Raw genomic sequence first — 21,832 nt, 5'->3', positions numbered from 1 at the left:
TCTTGGAAAGGTGCTTGTGTTGGATCAGACTGGATCAGTAGGACTCGTGTTCGGGGTTGTTGACGGCAGTGACTCACACTGAACATTTCTCTTCCATAAATATAAATGTGGGAAGCAGAAAACTGAAAATAACAAAATGCACTTTTGTTTATGATACAACTTCTTTTTGGAGTGAGAAAGAATCTGTTACTGTTCATGATGTTTCATACTTTTGTGCTGTTGCTGTAAATATTTATGTGTCTGTTCTGAGTTTTAGTTATTAAATCGAGTAAACATCATGAATATCTTCACTTTAACACACATCATGTGACCTCTTTTTGTTTTTTTTTTATCTGAGGTAGACTCAGGTGAGTTTTCTGCTGACTTCCTGTTCACCTGTGACAACACAGCTGTGAATGCATCAGAACATTACTCTGAAATACAGGCTTTCATTTTGGAAAAACTGAAGTACAGGAAGTCTGAACTTGATGAAACCTTTATTCCATATGTACACGATCAATAAATCAAAAAGTGAAGGTTGGAGAAGAAACAAAACAGCCCCCCCCCCCCCCCCCCCCCACACACACACACACACGCGCAGGTCTTTAAATTGAAGCGTTTAAGTTTCACAGACATAACAGAAACCCCCTCCCCTCAGTAGGCGCTCAGCAGCATCCCCGGGTTCCTCGCCGTGGCGTTGAGCATCACCTCGGGCACGTCTCTGGCCACCCGCTGCATGGGCGCCAAGTTGTGTCCTTCCAGGGAGTCGAGCAGCCCTGAAACAAACACGGAGGACAAAACACGAGTCAGCAGACACACCTGTAAAGAAGTAAGCATAAAAACCAGCGAGACAGAGCACGCCATGCCGACCGAACCGCCCTGGACCGGCAGCAGGAGAACCACAAAGACCTGTCTGTGTGCTTCTGGTTCTGACCTTCTACGATGGTGTGGTAGTTGAAGTGCAGGTAGAGCAAAAAGAGCATGTGCAGCAGCCCCAGCGTCCCGCAGAGGAGGAGCCGCGGCGTCTGACCCACAGTCCGAGAGAGCAGCGCCGCCACCTGCGCGCGCACACACACACACAAACAGGTGAGCTCACACAGGGAGCGTGTCCTGGCACAGGGGCTGATGGGAAGCGACAAGCTCACCATGCGCAGTGTGGACAGGCCGCCGAGCAGCAGCCACAGCCCGTAGAACAGGAAGTGGAAGTGGATGTTGTAGGTGACGAGGAGGACGATGCAGGGACCAAACAGGCCGTAACCCTGGCAACGGGAGACAGGAGGTGAGGTCACATGACATCTTGTAGGAGGAGGAGGGCTGCATTCAGGTGCGGCTCAGAAACCTGAATCACATCTGAGAACAGCAAAAACACACCACCCTGTTCTGTGTGTGTGTGTGTGTGTGTGTGTGTGTGTGTGTGTGTGTGTGTGTGTCTGCAGTTCCAGGACTTACCAGCAGGGACAGCATCTGCAGCATGGTGATCTGAGCGTTGACCAGGTATGCCAGGAAGTAGATAAAGGCAGAGACGCCGAGCCAGTAACCGAAACACGTCCCGATAGCAGTGCCCATCAGTGTGCCCTCTCTCTGCAAATACACACACAGAACACTTTAACAGACAAAGAAACATGAACAGGGTGTGTGTGCATGTGTGTGTTCTTACGATGACAGTTCCTGAGGTCTTCATGCCGTGCAGCAGGATCGCCACCAGAGTGAACACCAGCATCAGCGGCCCGTACAGCTCGCCTGCGATCTTCTGCACAGGAAGCACACGCGTCAGAAGAACCTAAACCTGGATCTGAACATCACCTGTACAGGTGTGAATCTGACCATCGAACTGCAGTGAGACACGTTTGAACCCTTTATCGGCATCTCCACCACTAAGCTCCCTCACGAACATCAGCTCCAGCCTCCGGTCCAGCAGGAGGCGCTAAGCCTGCTCACTGACTGCCATTAACACTACGACAAAGAGACTCATGCATACCTGGGGGAAGTTGATCATGCGGACAGGTATCAGCGACTCGATCAACCTGCGGGGGAGTCAGCCATTAGCTGTTAGCACTCGTCTCAGCAGAAAGCAGGAAACAGCTGACAGGAAGGAGGAAGTCTTACCTGTTGCGCACCTGTACCGGCTCTACGTCAAAGTATGGCCGCAGGATGTCGATGTTAGCGTACAGGTTGAAGGCTTTGGAGGCCTGACGCTTGCCCGCCTGCCACACCTGAACGCATCACACAGGTAAAACATTTCAGAGAAGAAGAAACGAGTTAGCGCTTTTCCACTAACACCTGCTCGGCTCGGCTTTTAGCCGTAGTACCTGGTACCAGGTAAAGTACCTTTAGTACCTGCTTGGCCAGGGTTCCAAGTGATCTGAGGTGATCCAAACATGTAACATCAACAGACTGCATCCCACCGATTGGCCGGTCAGTGGCTTCACTCGATGAGTCATGAGAGCGACTCCTTTAGGAAAATCAAAACCGCCTTTTTTGAAACCCAACAACAAGGAATGTGGCCACACAAACCAACACCGCGGCGTCTGACTGAACGCCACAGAGCAGCGGGTGCACCATCGCCTCGACATCCTCCACTGTTGTGTCGTGTTTGTGTCACGTTAAAACGACGTCACAGGACTGTCGTCACCATTGACGTCAAACGACTGAAGCCGAGCAGGTACTAGTGAAAAAAGCGGTAAGAGTGACGTCACTAAGTAACAACAGACGCGTCCAGGGGCTGTTAGGGTTGATTTTTAAATAAAGCTGTTGTAATTATATTTATATACACACTGCAAATGTGCTCGTATGGGTTGGCACTCCTTTGAAGGTTGGAAGCTTCGTTCGGCGTGACTGTCCGGACTGATAAACTGTAGGAATGACGTAGACTGCAGAGGTTTGTTCGCAACACGCTTACACACAGATAATGGTTAGAATAAGTCTCTGGGTTCGAGCGTCCGAACAAGATATTCTGAACCTGAACTTAGAGTCAGTAGAAGAACAATGGATAATAACATTAGATTATCAAGGCTGGGCAGGGAGGTGTTTTCCTTTTCTGTCTCGGACAGAGAAGCGAGCAGATACCGGGCGATGGACGGGGAGGATTCGCCAGGAGACAGCACGACTGCCGCGTCTGTGTGGGAGCCATGATAACCTTTGTTTTTGTCTCACTATAGAAAGTTGTGCTGCCCGTTTGAGGGTTATCCTCTTGGTGAACCAGATGCTTGATTTCACACACAGATCCACAGCGCTGTGTAAACTTGTAATTTCAGCTGCCAACACAAATTAAATCTTGTTAGCTGGCAGACCTTTCTCCTGAATTTCCTTCTGAAAATTTGAACACGGCAGAGCCGGTCTTTGTGTGGCACAGAGGAGCTTCAGCTGGCCTCTGTAACAGCAGCTAACAGCTACAGAAGAAGAAAATGTTTGCAAGTGTTTGAGACCAGATAACCCCGCCTCACCTCGTCGGCCACCTGCCGGCCCAGCTGACCCTTTAACCCCTTCATGCCCAGGAACTCTCCGTCGTCGGCCACGTCGTCCTCGGTGGCGGCAGCCTCTGCCGCGACCTCCTCCTCCTCCTTCATCCTCTGGTGCATCTCGCCCATGTCCTCAAAGCTCGAGCCCGACGTGTCGTCCATGTTCTCCATGTCGATGACCGCTGAGCCGCCGCCCTGAATGCAGGAAACACGAGAGTGAGGGAAGGAGGTAGGAGAGGAAACATGGGAGATGTGGAAGGAGGTAGGAGAGGAAACACGGGAGACGTATAAGGAGACAGGAGAAGAAACATGGGAGACTTGGAAGAAAAGGAAACATAGGAGATGTGGAAGGAGACAGAAAGGGAAACATAGGAGACAGGAGAGGAAACATGGGAGACATAAAAGGAGACAGGAGAGGAGTCTTACTGAGGTAGGGATCGATCCGTTAAACCGACCAACAGTTTGTTAATCAGTTTATCAGAGGAGCTTCCAGCTGATTACAGATGTTCAGTCGGCTGATCTCAGGTCAGCCTGCCGCTGGTTAGCCTGGTGTTAGCCTGTTAGCTCTCAGGTCTCCTGTTACCATGTTAGCATGGTTTGATTCCTCACAGTGCTTTAACCTCGCGAGCTCACCTGTACGCTGTTTCGGGCTAACCTGCAGCGTCACTCAGGTGCTGTTACTTTTATAGGCCGGCTGGGATGCTCGTTAGCCTGTTAGCATGTAGCTCACCTGGATGAGGTTATCGTCGAAGCTTCCCCATGGTTCCGTGTTCCTGCTCCCGGAGCCCGAAGACATTTTCCCCACAGCAGCAGCGGCTCTCCGTGGGGTGGAGTCTGTGTCCGTGGTTCGGTCGGTGGATCCGCGGATGGATCTTTTTCTTTTCCTGCTTCTAAAATCTGATGTTTTGGTCCGTAGAACGCCCCGCCCACCGGCTGACGCCACATCCCCAGTCGACGTGGAGGTCGAAGATATCGCGATATTTCCGTGAGAGTTTTTTCATTCATTTGATCATATCTGATTCATGTCCTGAGATTCCACTCAGGACAAATCGATGTTTTACAGACGCTCACCACTCCATTTCTTCTCTGACATGCAGATGATGTTTGTCGAGAACAAAGGGTTCCAGTTTGAAGCAAAACTGTAAAAAAACATGTAGCAATCAGAAAAGATGAAGATACACATTTTAAATCTCAGTCAGGGAGAGATTGAATTCTTTCTCGTGTGACACTAAATCTGCTCTGAGTGGTCTGATGTTATTTTCTGATGGTTCACAGTCACACATCACGTCTGAGAGCTGATTAATGCCAAGTTGTCTTTAATCCTGGTCCAGTGAGCTCCAACAGCACGCTTATTTATGTGTCTTTTTAAAGATTTGGAAACATATCTTGATGCTCAATCATCCAGGTAAGCAATTCCCAAAAAGTTGATTCTGTTCATCTCAGTTGATACTCCTGACACATACGGGATCACTACAGGTTTTCTTTATGTGATGTCCTCTGCTTCCCTGGCTGCTGTGTCTGTGGGGATGGTGTTCACTCCTGTTCACATCCTGATCACACTCAGTTTATGCTCCAGTGGATGATGAGAGTCAAACCTTAAATACTGATCTGTATGCGTAGGTTTCCGGTACACATTAGTGTCCGGTTTACTGGGTGGGATCAAAAACACTTACTGGGTTTGAGGCTCTGTGTTGGTTTGGGTCTCCTGAGCGAGCAGAGACTTGTCGGACGTTTTTTTAACTTAAACCTGCAACTGCTTCATGACTTTGAGCATGTTTGTCTTCTCTGTCTCAAAATGAACCCAACAGGTCTAAAGTCAAATATAGAAGGTCAAAAATGTTGAATGTTAATTGTAGAACAGGATAATAGTTTTAATATGTGTAACCAGTGTGATTCTGCGTTGTGTCTGATACAAAAGGTAAAAGAAAGAAAGACCTCCAAGTAAATAATTTGCCCGCTCCAGCTCCTCCAACCAAATACAAACAGTGGGGAAGAGGGTTAGCTCAACCCACCACAGCTCCCAAGCTAGCAAGGAGTATATATTCATGCTAGCATTTATGGCGCCTAAAACACATTTATGATACACACATACTACACACTTATAACATCTAACAAAAACAGGCTTAATAATGACAATAATTGAACTAAAATCGCAATCAGAAACATCCAGGTGGCTAAATATGCATTATATGTGTGTTTTACAGTGTTGGGAAAGAAATGACACCCACCTCTCCCACAGGGGAATTGTAGAAAAGGGGAGAGGCAAAAGGGGTACATTGTATTTATAGGATTGCACCAAAGAAGAAGAAGAAAGGAATGAGGAGGGGCTCTAACTGATAATGAACATAACTACAGGCTTGGAGGTCCTAAAAGTCAGGTATAAAAGGAGCAGTTTGGGGGTTTAGAACACATTTTGTGTAATTATAACAATATGTGATTTATGACCCTGTTACATATGCTCAAATGTTATATCAGTGGTGTACAGGCAGCAGAAAGAATCAAGTCTGTGACTGAGTAGCTAAGTGCGGGGATAAGTCTGCTGAACGCTGCCTAAAACACAACAGAACACCGAGAAGTGTTGGCCCAAGGATCGGCCCCGGTAACAGGTACAGAGACATTGGCCTTGAAATGTGAAAGAGCAATCAAAGACCATGCGATCTTTATTGTTGTGACTTATCACGTGATGAGAAATATACCAGGCGTCTTTGCCATCGTCAATCCCCTCAGAGCTGAGTTTAGCCACATAACTAGCTTGCTCTAACTTTAAGATCTGATCTCTGTATGAATGGCTTTGTCGGGATCTGTGGCTAATCGAGATTCAGTATTGCAAAGTCGTGACATGACTGCAGATGGAGGGACATACAAAAGACCTGCGCTTCAAGGCATTTTCTCAAAGTGGACCTTTCCCGATGTTAGTTCAGTACCTTTGGACTATAATGTCAGAGGGCTACAGTTACCGGCTGTGTCCTAGTCTCACCAGCAGGGGGCAGCCTCACGCTGCCTCTCACTGCACGATAGTTTGCTATTTCTCGCGACACTTCTCCGCCCTCTGTGGTTCTTGTTCCTTGACGCGGTGGTGACATTGGCTTCGTTTTCCGGACCGTTGTTCTGGCTGTCGTGTTGCCGAACCGAGCGGATCATTAATGATATCGAAAGGGAGAGTCCACGGTAAAGGTTCCAGGTGAGTGCGGCGACACGCGGAGCGGCTCCCCGAGGAGCTGTTAGCCGTTAGCTCCTCGGTGATCCTTTAAAACACGCAGTTAGAGTCTCAGCCCGAGAGAAGCTGGTTGATTGTGTGACTCTGATTAAACTGTGTTGTTGCCGCGGTTCGGTATAATTTCTGTCGAAGGTTAAAGGCGCCACAGACGCTAGCCGCGTTAGCCGGAACACTGTAACCTCGTTCCGAAATGTTAAAATTAAACTCGGAGGGGTCAGAGGTCATCCTTTTTCATTTAATGTGTTAAAATGCTGCTCCGTTCGCTTGTTTTACTTTGTATGAAATTCGTTTTTACATATTATGTATTTCTGGGATCCACTCTGTAATTCGGCTTAACCCAAACACGCTGATGCTTACCAGTTGTTACAAAACGTCGTCCTAAAGTCACCCTGGAAGTACTTAATTTAACCAAAGAAGGTGCAACAGAGGGAAGAGTGTGTGCGGCTGTTGTGTCAGCTGTGCAGATTATTGCGCGGCACACAATATTCTGCGGATTTTGGCTGCGCTGTGTCACGCTGCCGGTGGTTAATATGTCACGGATATCAGCTGCACTCAGCGACCCCATCGTCGCTTTATCTCGGCCTTTGGAATGTGTTCAGCGGATCCGCCTCGGTGCCCCCGGCCGGCCCCTCCCTGCTCTGGACCCGGAGCGGGGGCCCCTCGCCAGCCCCTCGGCTAGTGGTTACCCAGTGGTAAGACTGGGTTCTCTCTAAACCACGCCCCTCGTAGAACTGTTCCTCCATTGGCTTAGCCTCCAAGCCCTCGCTCTGTAGCTTAATGCGTACGTGCCGGCCGGCAGGCAGTAATGGAGGGCTGTGGCTCCTCCTCCCGTGAGCTGTGGAGGAAAACACCAGAAACGCCGGCTCTGAGCGAGACTGCCTGCGGCTGAAACGGAGCTTTACCCCTGCAGTTTTACCGACACTGAGTCAGCATCAGGTAAAACCCCGCGGTTTACCGACTGTATTCCACTCTGTATGAGGCGGTGGTTATAAAACAGGAACCGAAAGAGACGGACTTGTGCTGCATTCGTAAGTGACGGAGAAATTGTGTATTTTCTTATGAGTTGGTTCCTCGAGCCGCCCTTTAACTGCGTGTCAGTTTCGTTTATGTGACAGGTGACGAAGAAAAGCTTCCCATGTTGACATTTTAGTTGTTTTTCTTATTCCTAAAGGAGGTGCTGAAAGCAGCAGGAGGCCCTGTTGGTGCTGGTAGAGTGCACGGAGAGCTGTTGTTGTATTTACAGCCTGCAGGAGCGCTGACACCACAAAATCAATCCCTATAATGCAGTCATTTTCATTTCACTGGTGACAGACTGTCAGTGTTCTGACTGCATTAACTGATCAATCAAGTCAGTACCTGCAGGTTCAGGCATGCAGTTGATTTACAGTAGAAGAAATGAGAGAGAGAGAGAGAGAGAGACTTCCTCAGGGGATTTATTTTTTCTGCAGACAAAGAAATAAATTCCAGCACTGCTCTAAAAATAGAGCTCGCTTCCTCAACCATCAGTCGTTATTGATGGTAAATATCAGGAACTAGTCGGTCTCGTTCATAGTTCTTTAGTTCACCTGCCAGGTCATAAATAAAGTCTGGATGTAACAGGTTTTATATCATAATGTCAGTCAGCTAAGCCCACAGGTGTTACACATTATTACACACACAGGCTTTGATCCGGCGTGTTTCCTTCAGCTTTTAATAAGTTGTGTCAGTAACTGAGTTTCCATATGAAGTTCAGACGTGTTGTGAAGGAAAAGTTAACGCTGATGAGAAATGATCAGTACCAGCTGTTAGCCTGTGTTCTGCTGATCAGCTGATTATCACACAGGAAGTGGGTGAGAGTTGAGCTGGGGTCAAAGGTCACACAGTGAGGGTTATCAGCTGCCGACAAGCGTCTGTTTACAGCTGATACTAAGACACTGCTGCACCCTGAGACCCCACCCCCTCTAACAGCTGATTAACAGTTCACTGTGGAGGGTTTCTGCACATGCTCAGGAATGCATGTACTTTGTACTAATAATGCCAAACAGAGTATTCCTGTAAAGTACTTCATAGGGCTATTTAAAGTACTTTAGTACCTTTTTTGCGCCATGGACCGGTTTATATCTGACAATATTTTTACGGACCAGCCTTTAAGGTGTCGTGGATAAATACAACAAAATAAAGCCAGTACCGGTACCAAAAAAAGAAGATCATAACACACGGGAAAAGACCCAGGGACACCGAGTTAATGATAAAAACCAAACGACTCACGGACCAGCCCGGGGGTTGGAGACCACTGCTTTAGTGTCTTTCATTACTGCCGTGTGTGTGTGTGTGTGTGTGTGTGTGTGTGTGCGCGCGCGCGCGCGCGCTAGTGATGGGTTAATCTAATTGGTTTGTGGCGAGCCGCGACCCTCTGACCAATCACGGAACACAATGCTGCAGCGTCCACAAACAGCTGATTGAACAGGAGGAGCTTCTATGGAAAGCTTTACTGTTGTTGTGAGAGTGACTCAGAGGAGCCGCAGAGCTCGCTGTGTGACCGCGGCGGCTATTATTACCCACTGAGGTCACGGGCGAGGAAGATGATGGTGTAGAAATAAAGCGAGGTCCTAAAGCGTGTAATCCTGAGAAGGGCTGGGCCATATCATACCATTCACGGTAATACCGGTGTAATGTTGGGCAACGATAAGAAAATGAAATATGGGTAAAACGCACATGGCGGAAAAAGCATGGCGGCGACAGAGAATGAGAAGAGCGAGAGCGGATCGTTGAATGAAACATGAACCAGAACTGGTTTGTAAAAATGCTGCAGCTTCACTGGTGTGGAACTGGTTTAGCTTTCGTCCGTCAGATACACAACAAAGCACTAGTTTTGGCAGCGCGTGCTAGCGGGCCGTCGTTATTACCGTGTTGTTTGGAAAATACGGCGCACTTAAAATCAATCCTTTGATTTTTCTGACAGTCGACAGTGCCCCTTATAATCCCGTGTGCCTTATGTATGAACTCTGGTTGTGTTTACTGACCTCGAAACGATTTTATGTGCACGGCGCTCGAAAATCTGCCAGATGTTTCAGTACGACTTTGCTAAGCTACGAACTGTTAAATGTTTATATAACTTTAATGCACATAAAAAAACAGCTGCTTGTTTAAGTGGAAATGCATTGATGTTTGTTTTGCACTAATAAAGTTGAGGAGTTGTAAAGTATTTTGTCTCGTGTCGATTATATCGTCAGTTATATCGTTATCGCAAATTTTCAAATGTATATCGTGATAAATATTTTTGGTCATATCGCCCTGCTCTAATCCTGAGCACACTTTAAAGTCAGTCGTCAATTTCAGTGAAATCACCGTGCTGTCTCCACTTCCTGTTTTCTGTCCAGGATGTCGCTGGAGGTGCTGGCGGCGAGTGGCCTGAAGCAGTGCCAGCAGGCCCAGGATCAGCTGGAGGACGCCATCGGTGCCGTGATGAAGGCGGAGCAGCAGCTGAGGGAGAATGCCAGAGAGGTGAGTGCCTCCTCTCTCTGAACAGGAAGTGCTTTAAGGCGTGATAACCTCAGTGTCACATGACCAGCGCAGTCAAGCCAAGGTATTTATTTTAAAGCAAGAACAGGAAGAGGCCCTTTCAGCAGATCAGATGGTAACGGCACAAATGTGTTCGACATGCCACAACACAGGAAATGCGTTGGCAGACTGAACCAAACGATTCCTGTTCAGTCGATCAATAAAGTTTGTGCCCAGCAAGTCTGTGTTGGATTAGAACAATTGATCAGTGATCAATAACTGAACTGCTGATAAGCTCACGTGAGTTTGTAAAATGTTTTCCTGCTGCGCTGCAGATGGGAGGAAGTGCAGGTCAGCTGATTCACAGGAAGCTCCTTGCTGAAACCTGGATCAGCTCACACGTTTTCTACCTGCTGTCCTGATCAGTGCGTTAGTTACCTGCCACCAAACGGAGCTGCTTGAAACTTTATTGACACCCAGATCATTTTACAGTGAAACACTTGTCCTGCTAAACTGCTGCGACCACTCAGCTGGCTCTGTGCCACGCCCCCTGTTTTTCATATCAAACCGTGAATCACTTGAGCTTTAAACACCTGAGGATTTACCTGTTGAGACCAACCAATTGCAGTTAGCCATCATCATCTTCATCACTGCTGACTCGGCAAGGCTGAAACCACCTGAAATCCTGCCTTTGTCTGCAGCTGAGCCACAGGTGAGGGAGAGGAAGAGGAGGGTCAGGGCGAGGCGGGTTATAAAGCCTGCAGAGGAGGTGAGAGGAGCTCAGAGGAGGTGAGAGCAGTGAAGTGCGACGTGCTGGACTTCTTACTTTATCTCCAGGTAAAACTTCAGGCTCCGGCTCAGGTGTGCGTCCATGCTCGTTGGTTAGGGACTCACAGCTTCATTATCGGGGTTGGATTGATCTCAGCTCCGTGATGTTTTGTTTTTTTCTGTGAGATAAACTTTATTTAAACTGAGCAGAAACAACAGGACAGGCTGTTTTACTTTAACCTGTCAGCTGATCCACCTCCACAGGAAGGGGGAGCTCGTGTGTCCGTGTGAAAAAACTTTATTAACAAAAAGCTTTGTTTACGCTCTGATCACATGACTGTCCGCAGCGCTGCGAGGCTTCACGTTAGGACTGGGCAATATATCGAGTTTTTAAATGTATCGATATATTTTTATACGAGATATGACAATATCGTTTATATCGATATAGTCTATGTTACGTTATGACTGTACTTGTGGAGCCGCAAGTTTGCCTCTTTCGTCCACTTTTGTCTCTACTCGGCCTCGCCTCTCCTTCACTGAACACAACTCCCCCATCGCTTCACCTGCAGGCAACGACAGGACGGACACGGCAGCTGCTCGGTAAGAAGAAAACATTTGGAGATTATTTTAGTGCTGTCAGCGTGACGTTAACGCCATAACTGCATTAACGGAGCAAATCTGTTACCGCGGATCGCCCTGTGCGTGGAGGCTGGACAGCGTTAACGAGCTAACCAGGCTAATGCGTTGACGCCTAAAATCCTTTAATTTTCTCAAAAATCAACAGTATGCCTTATGTATGAATTCTGGTTGTGCTTACTGACCGCAAACTGATTTTCTGTGCTGCACGGCGCTCAGCAATCTGTCAAAAATGTTTTAGTACGACTTTGCTAAGCTACGGAGCCGCACTGCCTGATGGATTGTTGGAGCATTACGGCTGCGAGGAGCCTCGCGGAGTGATATGTACTCTGCTTGAGCGTAATGTTACCGTACTGTGTGTGTATAAGGACCAAAGACGGCACCTGTTAAGAGACGTGGTTACGAAGCGGATTTCAAACTCAGGCTGTCGGTCGCGCAGCAGCTGTGAAATCTTTGTTATTACGCTCAGCGTCTGTTAGTTTACATTTTGACTGCACAGTTGTGAGGTTTTTGTTATGCACAAAAACAACATTGTTTTATTTCATTTATGGAGAATTATTATTTAATAAATGCTGATCATTTATTTCTGAGTAATTTTTCATCTACACCTGCTCTGCATGTTAATAAAAGTGCCTGTGTGACATCTGGGACACAGCTGTGACTAAGAACTCTTTTTGTTCTTACTTTGACTTTAAAAAATATCGAGATGTGTATCGTATATCACCATCCAACTAAAGAATATCGAGATATGAATTTTGGGTCATATTGCCCAGTCTTACTTCACGGCATCGTCGGTGTTTTAGATCGATCTGTCTGCTGGGGAGAAGGGGCGGAGCCTCACTGCTTCTCTGAAGGCTGAGCTCACGGTCACTGTGGGCATGGAGGACTCTGATTAGCCTGCAGCAGTTCAAACCTCAGCCTCAGGTGTCTTTGTTCACCTGTTTTTACTGTACAGCTATAAATCTGGACACACACACACACATGCTGACCTATCACCTCAGAAATGACTCGCTCTGAGTCACTGTGTTTAACTTATCGTCAGTGGAGACTTCTGGTGAAATTTGCACTTAGAGGAGCAAACGTATCAGAGCCTGCAAGGTGAAGCTCGCACCAAGGACAACATTTAGTGAATTTGCAGTGAAGCGCAGCCGAGATCCCAGATTTCAGACCATAGAGACCATATCCTCCCTCCCCACCTGCAGGCATCATATGGTTTAAAATAAGTGTAAGATGCAGAAATGAGCGCCTGTTGGTTGTTTTTTTTGTTTTTCTCTGGAAGAATCTGTTTGGTTACTGAACATTTCACGTTTAGGTGTTGCTTAACACGTCTCACCTGTGCGTCCCCTCAGGTGCGCTCGGAGTTGCAGAGCTGCGTGAGCCGCCAGCAGGAGGCGCTGCGCTGCAGGGAGGTGTGGCTGCTGGGTCAGATTGAGCTGCTCGAACAAGTGAAGACGGAAACTCTGCAACAGCAGCTGCACCAGCTGAACAGGGTAACTGGGGGCGGGGCCTGTTTACCTGTGTTGACTGTTTGTTTACCTGTCTGCTTACCTGTGCTGTGTCTGTGCTGCAGCTCCGAGGTCAGTTTGACGTGATCGCCTACCAGCTGCAGAGCTCCAGCAGCAACGACCTGAACAACCAGCTGACCAGCTGCATGGAGAAGTACGGGCGCACACGCACAAACACATGCACACACACAGCTTTGTGGGCGCGTTCACACCTGAGCGGTCTGTTCTCCTTGCTGGTGCTCTCACCTGTTGGCGTAGCTGTCCCAGTCTGCACACCCTCAGTTAAGGCATGCAGTCAGGATTTCACTGTCTAATGTGATTACATCTGTGCTAAAGGCTGATGTAATCAGATTACTGACATACTGAGCTGGTTTTACCTGTAGACTCTCACCTGTAGGCATGTGTGTCAGGTGCGGTGCAGTCATGTGATCTTGTTGTCTTCTCCTGTGTGTGCAGGTTGTCCTCTCTGAGTCTCACTCCAGAGGAAACACCTGAGTTGAGTTTCCATGCCGACTCTCGCTCTCTGAAGCAGGCCATCACCTCATTTGGCAGCATCAACGCCCAGGTAACACACACACACAGGTAACACACACACACACACACACACACACACAGGGATGGGTATTGTTTAGGTTTTATCCGATACCGGTGCCAAACCGGTACTTTTGAAACGGTGCCGGTGCTGAAAGAATGGAAAAAACACACAAACTTTGTCCAAAAACCTCTCATGTTCAGCTGTTTCCCTCTTTTTCTTTGGTCATTTTAGCCTTTTTGGCCAGGGTGAAGGGAGCATCTGCCATCAAACAAGAAGACAGCCGCATGTAGCTATGATGATGTTTGCTAGTTCACCTTACATGCATTAATGTAATAACGTGGTTAGCCTACTCAATGTAAATTACACATGAACAACATGAAGCTACTCACGCAGAGAAGAACAGCTGCTGCTGCATCATCATCCTCATCATTTCTGCTACACTGGCAGGGCTAGGGGCCAGGACTCTCCTCTTCGGGTTTTTGGGGGATGTTGCTAACTCCGGGTTGATAACAGGCACCACACCTGCAGTAGATGTACACGGTGTGAGGTCTCGCAGCAAGCTATCAAATACGGTGCATTTCTCAGCTTTTAAAAAAACGCTATGCGTCGCCAGGTGTTTCATCAGATTCGAGGAGTTACCTCCTTTGACAGTATCACAGTATCAGCTTAAAGCACTTGTTGCTGCTGAGTTTGCATCTTTTGCTGTGAAGTACAGCCAGACTTTGACCGCTTCGCCTTGGACATTTTTAATCTGCAGCTCTGCTCTAAAAGAACGTACGTACCTGGACCCGCCTACTATCCTCGGAAAGGTAAAATGATTGGCTAGAATCTAAAGTGTATCACAGCTCAGGAAAAAAAAGCACCGAAATGAGCGCTGCTTTTCAGTCTGGTTACTACCATTTATGTCAGAACCGGTGCCATCATGGCACCGGATACCAGTACCCATCCCTACACACACACACACACACACACACACACACACACACACACACACACACACACACACACACACACACACACACACTGTGTTAGTGGATCTTTCAGGTGTGTTCTCTCTCCTTCCTGTTTACAGCTTGTGGAGGGTATATCCTCTCAGAGCTCCACCCACCTGAGACCTCAGATGCAGAGTTGTCCAATCACAGCGAAGAAGCAGGTAAGTTGCGTCCTGGTGGTGATGGCAATAGTGATGAAAGCAAGGTGATGCTGATTGCGTCTCCCTCTCAGCAGATGGCTGAGCCCTCCTCTCTGAGCAATTGGCTGCTAGAATCTCAACCCGCCAACAGCTTCGCTCCCATTGGCTATCAGTCTAGCACAGACCCGCAGGATTGGCTGTTGTCACAGAAGGAGAGTAAGGTGAGCGCTAAGGTGTGTTACCTGAGAACAGGCTCTGACCTCAGGCCGTGCCTCTCACCTGCTTTACTTCCTGTTTCTGTAGCAGACTTCCTGTCCCGTGATGGCTTCCATGAACTTCATGAAAGCCTGGGGTCAGCTCAGGGACTTGGAGGCGTGGCTTATTCAAGACCACTCCCCCAACCGGGAGAGAAGCGTCAGCAGCTGTAGCTCCTCCTTCTCCATCGAGAAGATCGACGAAATGGAGCTGTCCGCCGCAGCTGAGGAGGAGGAGCTGAACGACTGGCTTGTTACCCCGCCTACTGCTGCCATGGAGACCATGTCGGACGCCGAACGTTGGCAGCGTGTTTTTAAGCCGTTTGAGGAAAGCTGGTCAACCGATGATTGGCTGTCGCCAGTGAGCCGTTCAATCGGCGACTGCTCGTCGTGCTGTCAGACCATCAGCGCAGTGGAGATTGAAAACCTCGGCAAGCTGAAGTGCCTGAAGACCACGCCTACCTCAGGCACCACCTCGCCCACTTCTCCCGCCCCCGTGTCGATGCCAGCGTCTCTGGAGGTGTGGTTGCAGAAGACGCCGCCGACGCTGCAGACCTGCCGCGCCAATGAGCTCTGCTCCGCCTACTCGGCCTGCGTCTGCGAGGAGAACTGCGGCAAGGATGCGCTGAGCCGCTGGCTGCTGCAGCAGGAGGACCGCGACAAGAATGGCGTCCCCAAGAACACCCCGCCCACTGCCAAGGACGCCACGGCCACACCCTTCCACCGAGAGCAGGAACAGAAGGTAAGAGCCGATCAGAGTCAGCTCTGCTGTGACACTTCAGTAAGAATTAGGTGATTGATTAATTGATCAACTGATTGACAGGTTCAGGCCATCCTGGAGGCGTGGCTCCACCCCAGCACCGGCTCCACTCCCTCCAGCTCTCCTCTGCAGGCTTTCACCTCCTCGCTCTCCGGCTGGGTGGCAGCTGAGGAGGAGAAGGCGAGCCGGGAGGAGAACGGTTCCTCCTCGTCTCTCTTCCAGAGCCCCCTGGAGACGGACCTGTGGCTATTTCCACGGAAGAGCCCAGCGCCCGATTCCGCAGTGCCGCCCCAGGAGGAGGAGGAAGAGGACAAGTGGCTGCTGAGGAAGAGGAGTCAAGCTCAGGTGAGCACAGCTGGAGCTGAACACACACGTGGTTTGGTTGCTGCTCGCTTCCGGCTTCCTGACTGCTTCTTGTTTCCTGTTTAGGAACGCCTCGCTGTGGCGCTGCCCACCATGTGTGACCTGTTCTCTTGCATGAAGGTGGGCGGAGACAAAGAGAAGTGGCTGCACAGATCTCCCGTACAGGTGAGTCACCTGCACCGTGTGACGTGGTGTGTATGTGGGTCTGTCTGGGTCTGCCTGTCTCACCTGTGTCTCCTGCAGATGTGATGATGATGACGACGACGATGCTTCTTCTTCTCTTCTGGAGTCACTTTATCGCTGATCAGCGCACACGATCTCATCTGTCTAACCGTCGTCGCTGACGCCTTTTTCTCCTTTCTGTGACATCATCATGCAGTGCCGCTACCCACCATTGATCGCCAGTCAGCAACAGCCTAAAGCCCCTTTCAGATGTAGCTGGCCCCGCCCTTTGATTAACATGGCAGGAAGCAGGATGTAGGACTCTGAAAGGGGCCTCAGCAGTTTCATCAGGTGAAAGTTCATATGGCTACAGAGGGTGTGGTGAGACGTTTCAGCTTCTAATCAATAACCGATCAGTCACCAATCAATAATCAGCATTTAGAGCTGCGAGTGTTTCGCTTATTGTGGAAGAGATGAGGGGGCAGGACTATATGGAAGAGTGCGTGGGGTGTATTTTAAACATAAATTAGACTTTATTTTATAATACGACTGATGTCACTTCCTTTAACCACATTTTTGTTTTTCTAAAACCTGCTGACATCACAGAGACTCACTTCCTGTCTGGCCTGCAGGCTTCCATCCTGTAACGTGGTTTGTTGGCATAAGAGGGACTCTGTTTCCCAGAGTGCTTTGTTGGAAGAAGCTGTGCAGGCTGGTCACGTGACTCTGGTCAGCGATTGGTGCTTTCCATTGCAGCTCTCATGTGAGGCAGTGGGGGGGCGGGCTTTATCACATATAGCTGTGATGTCATCACTTTTTTTCCTGCTGTGATTCTCTACAGTAATAAAGTTTTCTGACATCATCACTGTGTCTGTGACATCACTGTAAGGTACCCGTAGTTTCCAGGTGTATCTGTGTTCAAACTGGCTGTGACACTGAGCCCAGCGCAGCGGTTTGACTTTGTGTTCGATGTTTCTTTAAACAGGACGGAGTTGGGCTGTGCCATATGACCAAAATCTCATATCCCGATGTAAGACATCTGTCGTCCTGACAACGATATAAATCACAAAAATGTAACATTTTCTGTAAATTCTGTGAATCTCAGGCAGCTCGACTTGTGTGAAGTGTTTCCAGCTGGGCGTCATGTAGCTGGAGTCGAGTGTTTTAACCGATGCATGAAACGATACATTTTTAGACATAAGTTGTAACAGCCGCCGTTTTCTTTATGAGTATTTATTACACGGCGTGCTGCGGGGAAAAGCCTGTGCTAACGTTTGAGTCTAAGGTTTATTTTTAGCACCTGGCGGCTCTTTTTTTTTTTTTTTACTTCTCATCCGTAAATAATCTGCTCTTTCACGTGATTCAGTTTATTTTGAAAAGTCTCAACAGGATCTTGAGCTTTGTGAAAGGTTTATGTGGAACATAAACAAGCGGACACGCGATGCTGTTACCGTCGTTGTTGCTAACGACAACGCATGAAAACAGGCGCTTGTCTGTCCGTAGTGTGGTTATATAAAATATAAGAGAAAGAGAGAACTTTAAGAAATTAATAATAACTACAGTGACATCAGAACCATGAACAAATATTGCTGTAAACAGTTTATTTTGCGACACCACGAAACAAACGATAGACGTTTTTATATCGTCATCTGATATATATCGTTATATCGAACAGCCCTAGGACGGAGGCAGCGAGACACTCGGGTACACCTGAGAGAGGAACATGCACCTGTGTCAGCTGATCAGCTGGAACTGAAACCAGTTTGACTTGCCAAATGTCAGCTGACCTGTTCGACCTGAAACTTTTTTATACTCGGACGTGAACAGCTCGAGGCTCGGCAGGCTGCCGGGAGTTAATCGATCCAAATGCAGATCGATACTATCATCACAGTCAGCCAGGCTTTTAAATGAGTGAACTTTATTGACAGTAACAGCAGCTTTCACACAGGTGGGTCACGTGATTTAACAGGAAGCTAAACAGCAAACGTACAGAAAGGCAGTAATCAGAAAGGAAGGGTTGGAAATGAGGCTGGTTGCTGATGATAAACTTCCTGTTTACTGCTGCTGGTGAGGTCACACCCTTCATCAGGAGAACGCTGATAGGGACTGATGACATCACTTGAAGCTGGGGGCTACAAGGGACAGAGAAGCAGGGACTCGAATTAATAAAGTTTTTGAGTCCGAGGATGTGTGACCCCCGCGGCGCGTGACTTATTGACCTCTAACATCGCTATCAGCGGGCTGTGGGCGGTGCAGCGCCGACCTTCAACACTGAAGTGATTAAGAGGAGTTTCCCACCTTTATCGATGTTTGCAATAGCACACAAGCACGTTTGTTTCAATAAAGTTTGCTCTCGTACAAACAGCTGTTAAATGTTCTGCTCGAGTTCAGAAACACGTTGCTGTCCAGAGTGCAGGTGTGCTCGCGCAGGTGTGCAACAGAACAAACAAACACCTCAGGGGGAGGGGAGACTGACTGGATAATAAATTTGAGCGGTGTTTCACAGTGACCTTTGACCTTCAGCTGAGTCCATACAGCTGTGTTTGTGTGTCCTTCAGGCTTATCAGGAAAACCCATCACTGAGGTCGGAATGAGCAGGGGTGGGTTATACAATCAGCAGCCATTGTCGACCACCCGAGGGGGCGTGGCCCATCTTGACCTCAGCAGCTGGTGGCCTTGTTCCTGTGCTGCCATGATTAGTGCCTCGGTGCTGTCTTTCAGTCCAGACACTGGCTGTGTTTTTCTGAGCTCACGTCTTTTTTTTCTTTTTCTTTTTTTTTACTTTTTGGGGGTTTTTTTCAGCTTCACTTCTCTATTTTCTCTATTTTCTGTCTCTTTCCTGTTTCAGTTTCAGGGTATTTTTTTATAGGTTTGATCAGCTGTTTGTGTGACGTTTCTCTCAAAACAACAAACCTTTATTAATGCTACACAAGTTAAAATGATGAAAGTTTCAGAGAAATTCACGAGCTGATCCATAAAAATGATGAAAGCTTGAAGCAGTAAAACTGCATGACGGTTGTTACGTGTGACAACATGAATTCAGATTGTTTTTGAGTGTTTGCAGCTTCAGACTTTTAAAGTAAACCTGAGCTTTAATCACAGATCAATAACATAAAACCGCATCAGCCGGGGCCAAAGAGGACAGGAAGTTCACACTGACAGGAAATGACGCTGCTGGTTTTGATGAGGGGGAACATATAGATGCATCTGGTCGATCGGTATGGATCAATAACAGCACTGATTCTTTAAGAGCAAACGGAGACAGAACCATCAGTCTAAGCAGACTCCCTCCTGCTCCTCCTGAAGTTCCAGGGTTTGTGTCCCAGTGTGTCCCAGGAACTGGTCCCACCTCCTCCCATGGTCCGCTTCATGTCTTCATCACAGCTCTTGCTTTGGATCAGCTAACAGCAGGTCATGTTTCTCCTTCTGTTGAACTCTGAGCAGACACCGCCCCCTGGTGTTCCGATATCTAGCTTCATCAGGTCAAAGTGCCTCTAGCTTTTGTTTTTTTATTTAAATTTTTATTCTGCTCACGTCTGTGAGGAGGAGAGGAAGTGACGCAGAAGTATCTGAGAAACGGGGAGGGACTTTAGATGAAGCTGCTTCAAAAAAAACAACTTTATTGAACAAAAGAAGAAAGCACAAAAAGCAGTAGCTACGTCAGCAGCACAGAGATGACGTCAAATACAGAAGCTGAACACACACGGAGGAATAAAGTGAAGACAGCAGGACAGCAAACATAGAAACTACAGAGGAAGAACAATAAGGTTCTAACTCTTTATGAGTGTTGGTCTGGATCTCATCATCACAGTCAAATGTCTGTGAATATGAAACTGGGCCAAAAAAAGGTTTCTATAGTTGTCCTGTGGTTAGTACGGCATTAGTAATGAAGCCTCTCACTGACAGATCCTTGATGACTGAAACAGAAGTTTAATGAGTGTCCGAAAGTCTCCTTATATTTGAATCGCATCACTATAATTGTTATTCAGAACCACACGTCTGTCCACCCCTCCCACATTCGTTAAGTATGCCTACTGCTGTACAGTTGAGCTGCTGTTAACTTCCATTAAAGTATATCCGGACATCACTCTCTGTGCCCCACTCTCTGACCGGAGTTTAAGTCCTGAGGGAGCTATCATCCCAGCATCCCAGAGATAACTCTCTAACAATGAGCCTCGTCTTTGGTTCGTCTGCAGTTAGAACGATACCTCATAAAATCATAAAATCAATGTGAAACTTCACAGGAAGCCAGTGTAAGTTAGCTAAAACTGGAGTAATATGATCATGCATTCTGGCACCCGATAAAAGGCATGCAGCAGCGTTCTGTACTAATTGTAACCGGTAGAGAGAGGAGTGGGGGAGGCCTAAATAAAGGGAGTTACAATAGTCCAGTCTAGAGATAATGAATGCATGAATAAGCTTTTCAAGGTCCTTGGGGGAAAGAAAAGGCTTAGCTTTAGAAATTTGTCGTATCTGATTGAAGCTGGATTTAACCACAGAAGATACTTGTTTCTCTAATTTGAAGGAGCTATCCAAGAGTACCCCAAGGTCTCTTACAATGTGGGAGAGGTAACTAGCAAGTGGGCCAAGGGTAACAGTTAGTTGGTTCAAAGGGATATGGCTGTCAGAGACAATAACTTCAGTTTTACTGTCATTCAAGGTAAGAGAGTTTTGAGATGGCCAGTGTGGTGGGGCGTGGTCTGCAGGTGCCATGCAGGGAGGGCGGACGCACCTGCACGGCATCCTTAATCTCGCCCGCCGAGTTAAAAACACGGGGACTCAGGGGTTGGTGTGTGTTGTGGTGTGATGTGATTTGAATAAAATCGCTCTAAATGATGATCTGTGGTCCCGCCATGCCTTATTCCCACCACAGCCAGGTTCTCACATCATGAAGACAGTTAAAGAATGTATGCAATGGATCTGTGACATGCAAACTCAAAGGAAAATAAATTTGAATGTCATCAGCATAACAATGGAAAGAAATATTATATCTTTGGAAAATAGATCCCAAGGGCAACATGTACAGAGAGCATAACATAGGGCCCAAAACAGACCCCTGGGGCACACCACAGAGAAAGGGAGCAGAGGAGGCGGAGTATTGCCCCATAGTGATAGAGAATGACCTCTCTGAAAGATAAGATTTAAAGCATGATAAGGCTGTGCCCTTAAGACCAACTACTTGATGCCTTGATAATAGCATGTTATGATCTACTGTGTCAAACGCAGAGGTCAGATCCAGTAAGACTAAAACCACAGAGCAACCTGAATCAGTGGATAAAAGGAGATCATTAAAAACTCTTAACAAAGCTGTCTCAGTACTACGTTAATACCATTGGTAGCGTAACAGTAAACATAACCACAGAATGATCAGAAATCCCAGAGTCCCTGATATCCGTTATACGAATATCCAGATCATAAGAGAAAACTAGATCAAGCGAATGACCTTTTAAATGTGTTGGTTCACTTACCCACTGCGCAAGATTAAAAATGTCAATAAGGGCAAGGAAATCCTTTGTTAGTGTGCTTAAAATCACCAACAATTAAAACACGGTCGTAGCGTAAAACCAGGCTCCCTAGTAGATC

General features: G+C 47.6%; 2 protein-coding genes and 1 long non-coding RNA gene across 8 annotated transcripts; 2 read left to right on the top strand and 1 right to left on the bottom strand.

The window, feature by feature from the left end:
• Positions 1 to 457: 457 nt before the first annotated feature.
• Positions 458 to 4,403, bottom strand: yipf3 (Yip1 domain family, member 3). Of its 2 annotated transcripts, none has more exons than XM_040033781.1 (9): positions 4,168 to 4,403; positions 3,423 to 3,632; positions 2,086 to 2,192; positions 1,958 to 2,003; positions 1,637 to 1,729; positions 1,429 to 1,560; positions 1,125 to 1,238; positions 914 to 1,037; positions 458 to 755 (listed from the first exon to the last, which is right to left on the bottom strand). In XM_040033781.1, exons 1-9 carry the CDS (start codon positions 4,231 to 4,233, stop codon positions 634 to 636), a joined length of 1,014 nt encoding a protein of 337 aa, XP_039889715.1. In that variant the 5' UTR covers positions 4,234 to 4,403; the 3' UTR covers positions 458 to 633. The 2 variants fall into 2 exon arrangements, with proteins under 2 accessions (XP_039889715.1, XP_039889717.1); XM_040033783.1 differs by lacking the exon at positions 4,168 to 4,403 and adding an exon at positions 3,864 to 4,153.
• Positions 3,600 to 4,353, top strand: LOC120734806. The gene is made up of 2 exons (XR_005696118.1): positions 3,600 to 3,699; positions 3,733 to 4,353. It is a non-coding gene; the product is annotated as an uncharacterized LOC120734806 (long non-coding RNA).
• Positions 4,404 to 6,477: 2,074 nt separating the features above from the next.
• Positions 6,478 to 17,111, top strand: ncoa4 (nuclear receptor coactivator 4). 5 transcript variants are annotated; one of them, XM_040033753.1, is made up of 11 exons: positions 6,478 to 6,618; positions 10,014 to 10,137; positions 12,888 to 13,028; positions 13,109 to 13,197; positions 13,500 to 13,608; positions 14,651 to 14,731; positions 14,806 to 14,931; positions 15,014 to 15,706; positions 15,788 to 16,069; positions 16,154 to 16,252; positions 16,331 to 17,111. In XM_040033753.1, the coding sequence occupies exons 1-11, from the start codon at positions 6,581 to 6,583 to the stop codon at positions 16,334 to 16,336; spliced, it is 1,788 nt and encodes a 595-aa protein (XP_039889687.1). In that variant the 5' UTR covers positions 6,478 to 6,580; the 3' UTR covers positions 16,337 to 17,111. The 5 variants fall into 5 exon arrangements, with proteins under 5 accessions (XP_039889687.1, XP_039889686.1, XP_039889685.1 ...); XM_040033752.1 differs by having other exon boundaries at positions 14,803 to 14,931; positions 15,017 to 15,706; XM_040033751.1 differs by having other exon boundaries at positions 6,479 to 6,618; positions 14,803 to 14,931.
• Positions 17,112 to 21,832: the final 4,721 nt, after the last annotated feature.

The sequence above is a fragment of the Simochromis diagramma genome, unplaced genomic scaffold (genome assembly GCF_900408965.1).
Source record: "Simochromis diagramma unplaced genomic scaffold, fSimDia1.1 OVJJ01000176.1, whole genome shotgun sequence".
NCBI classification, from domain to species: Eukaryota; Metazoa; Chordata; class Actinopteri; order Cichliformes; family Cichlidae; genus Simochromis; species Simochromis diagramma.
Note: the sequence above shows the minus strand (reverse complement) of the source record. Positions and strands in the feature narration are given on the sequence as shown.

What these genes read in the sequence shown, in the direction of transcription:
- yipf3 (XM_040033781.1), bottom strand. Translation starts at nt 4,233, where the DNA reads ATGTCTTCGGGCTCCGGGAGCAGGAACACGGAACCATGGGGAAGCTTC. An exon ending in CCGGTACAGGTGCGCAACAG is followed by an intron (nt 2,004 to 2,085) that starts GTAAGACTTCCT and finishes ACTCCCCCGCAG; the next exon opens with GTTGATCGAGTCGCTGATAC. An exon ending in GCCTGTCCACACTGCGCATG is followed by an intron (nt 1,038 to 1,124) that starts GTGAGCTTGTCG and finishes GTGCGCGCGCAG; the next exon opens with GTGGCGGCGCTGCTCTCTCG.
- ncoa4 (XM_040033751.1), top strand. Translation starts at nt 6,581, where the DNA reads ATGATATCGAAAGGGAGAGTCCACGGTAAAGGTTCCAG. An exon ending in GTCCACGGTAAAGGTTCCAG is followed by an intron (nt 6,619 to 10,013) that starts GTGAGTGCGGCG and finishes TTTTCTGTCCAG; the next exon opens with GATGTCGCTGGAGGTGCTGG. An exon ending in ACCGAGAGCAGGAACAGAAG is followed by an intron (nt 15,707 to 15,787) that starts GTAAGAGCCGAT and finishes ACTGATTGACAG; the next exon opens with GTTCAGGCCATCCTGGAGGC.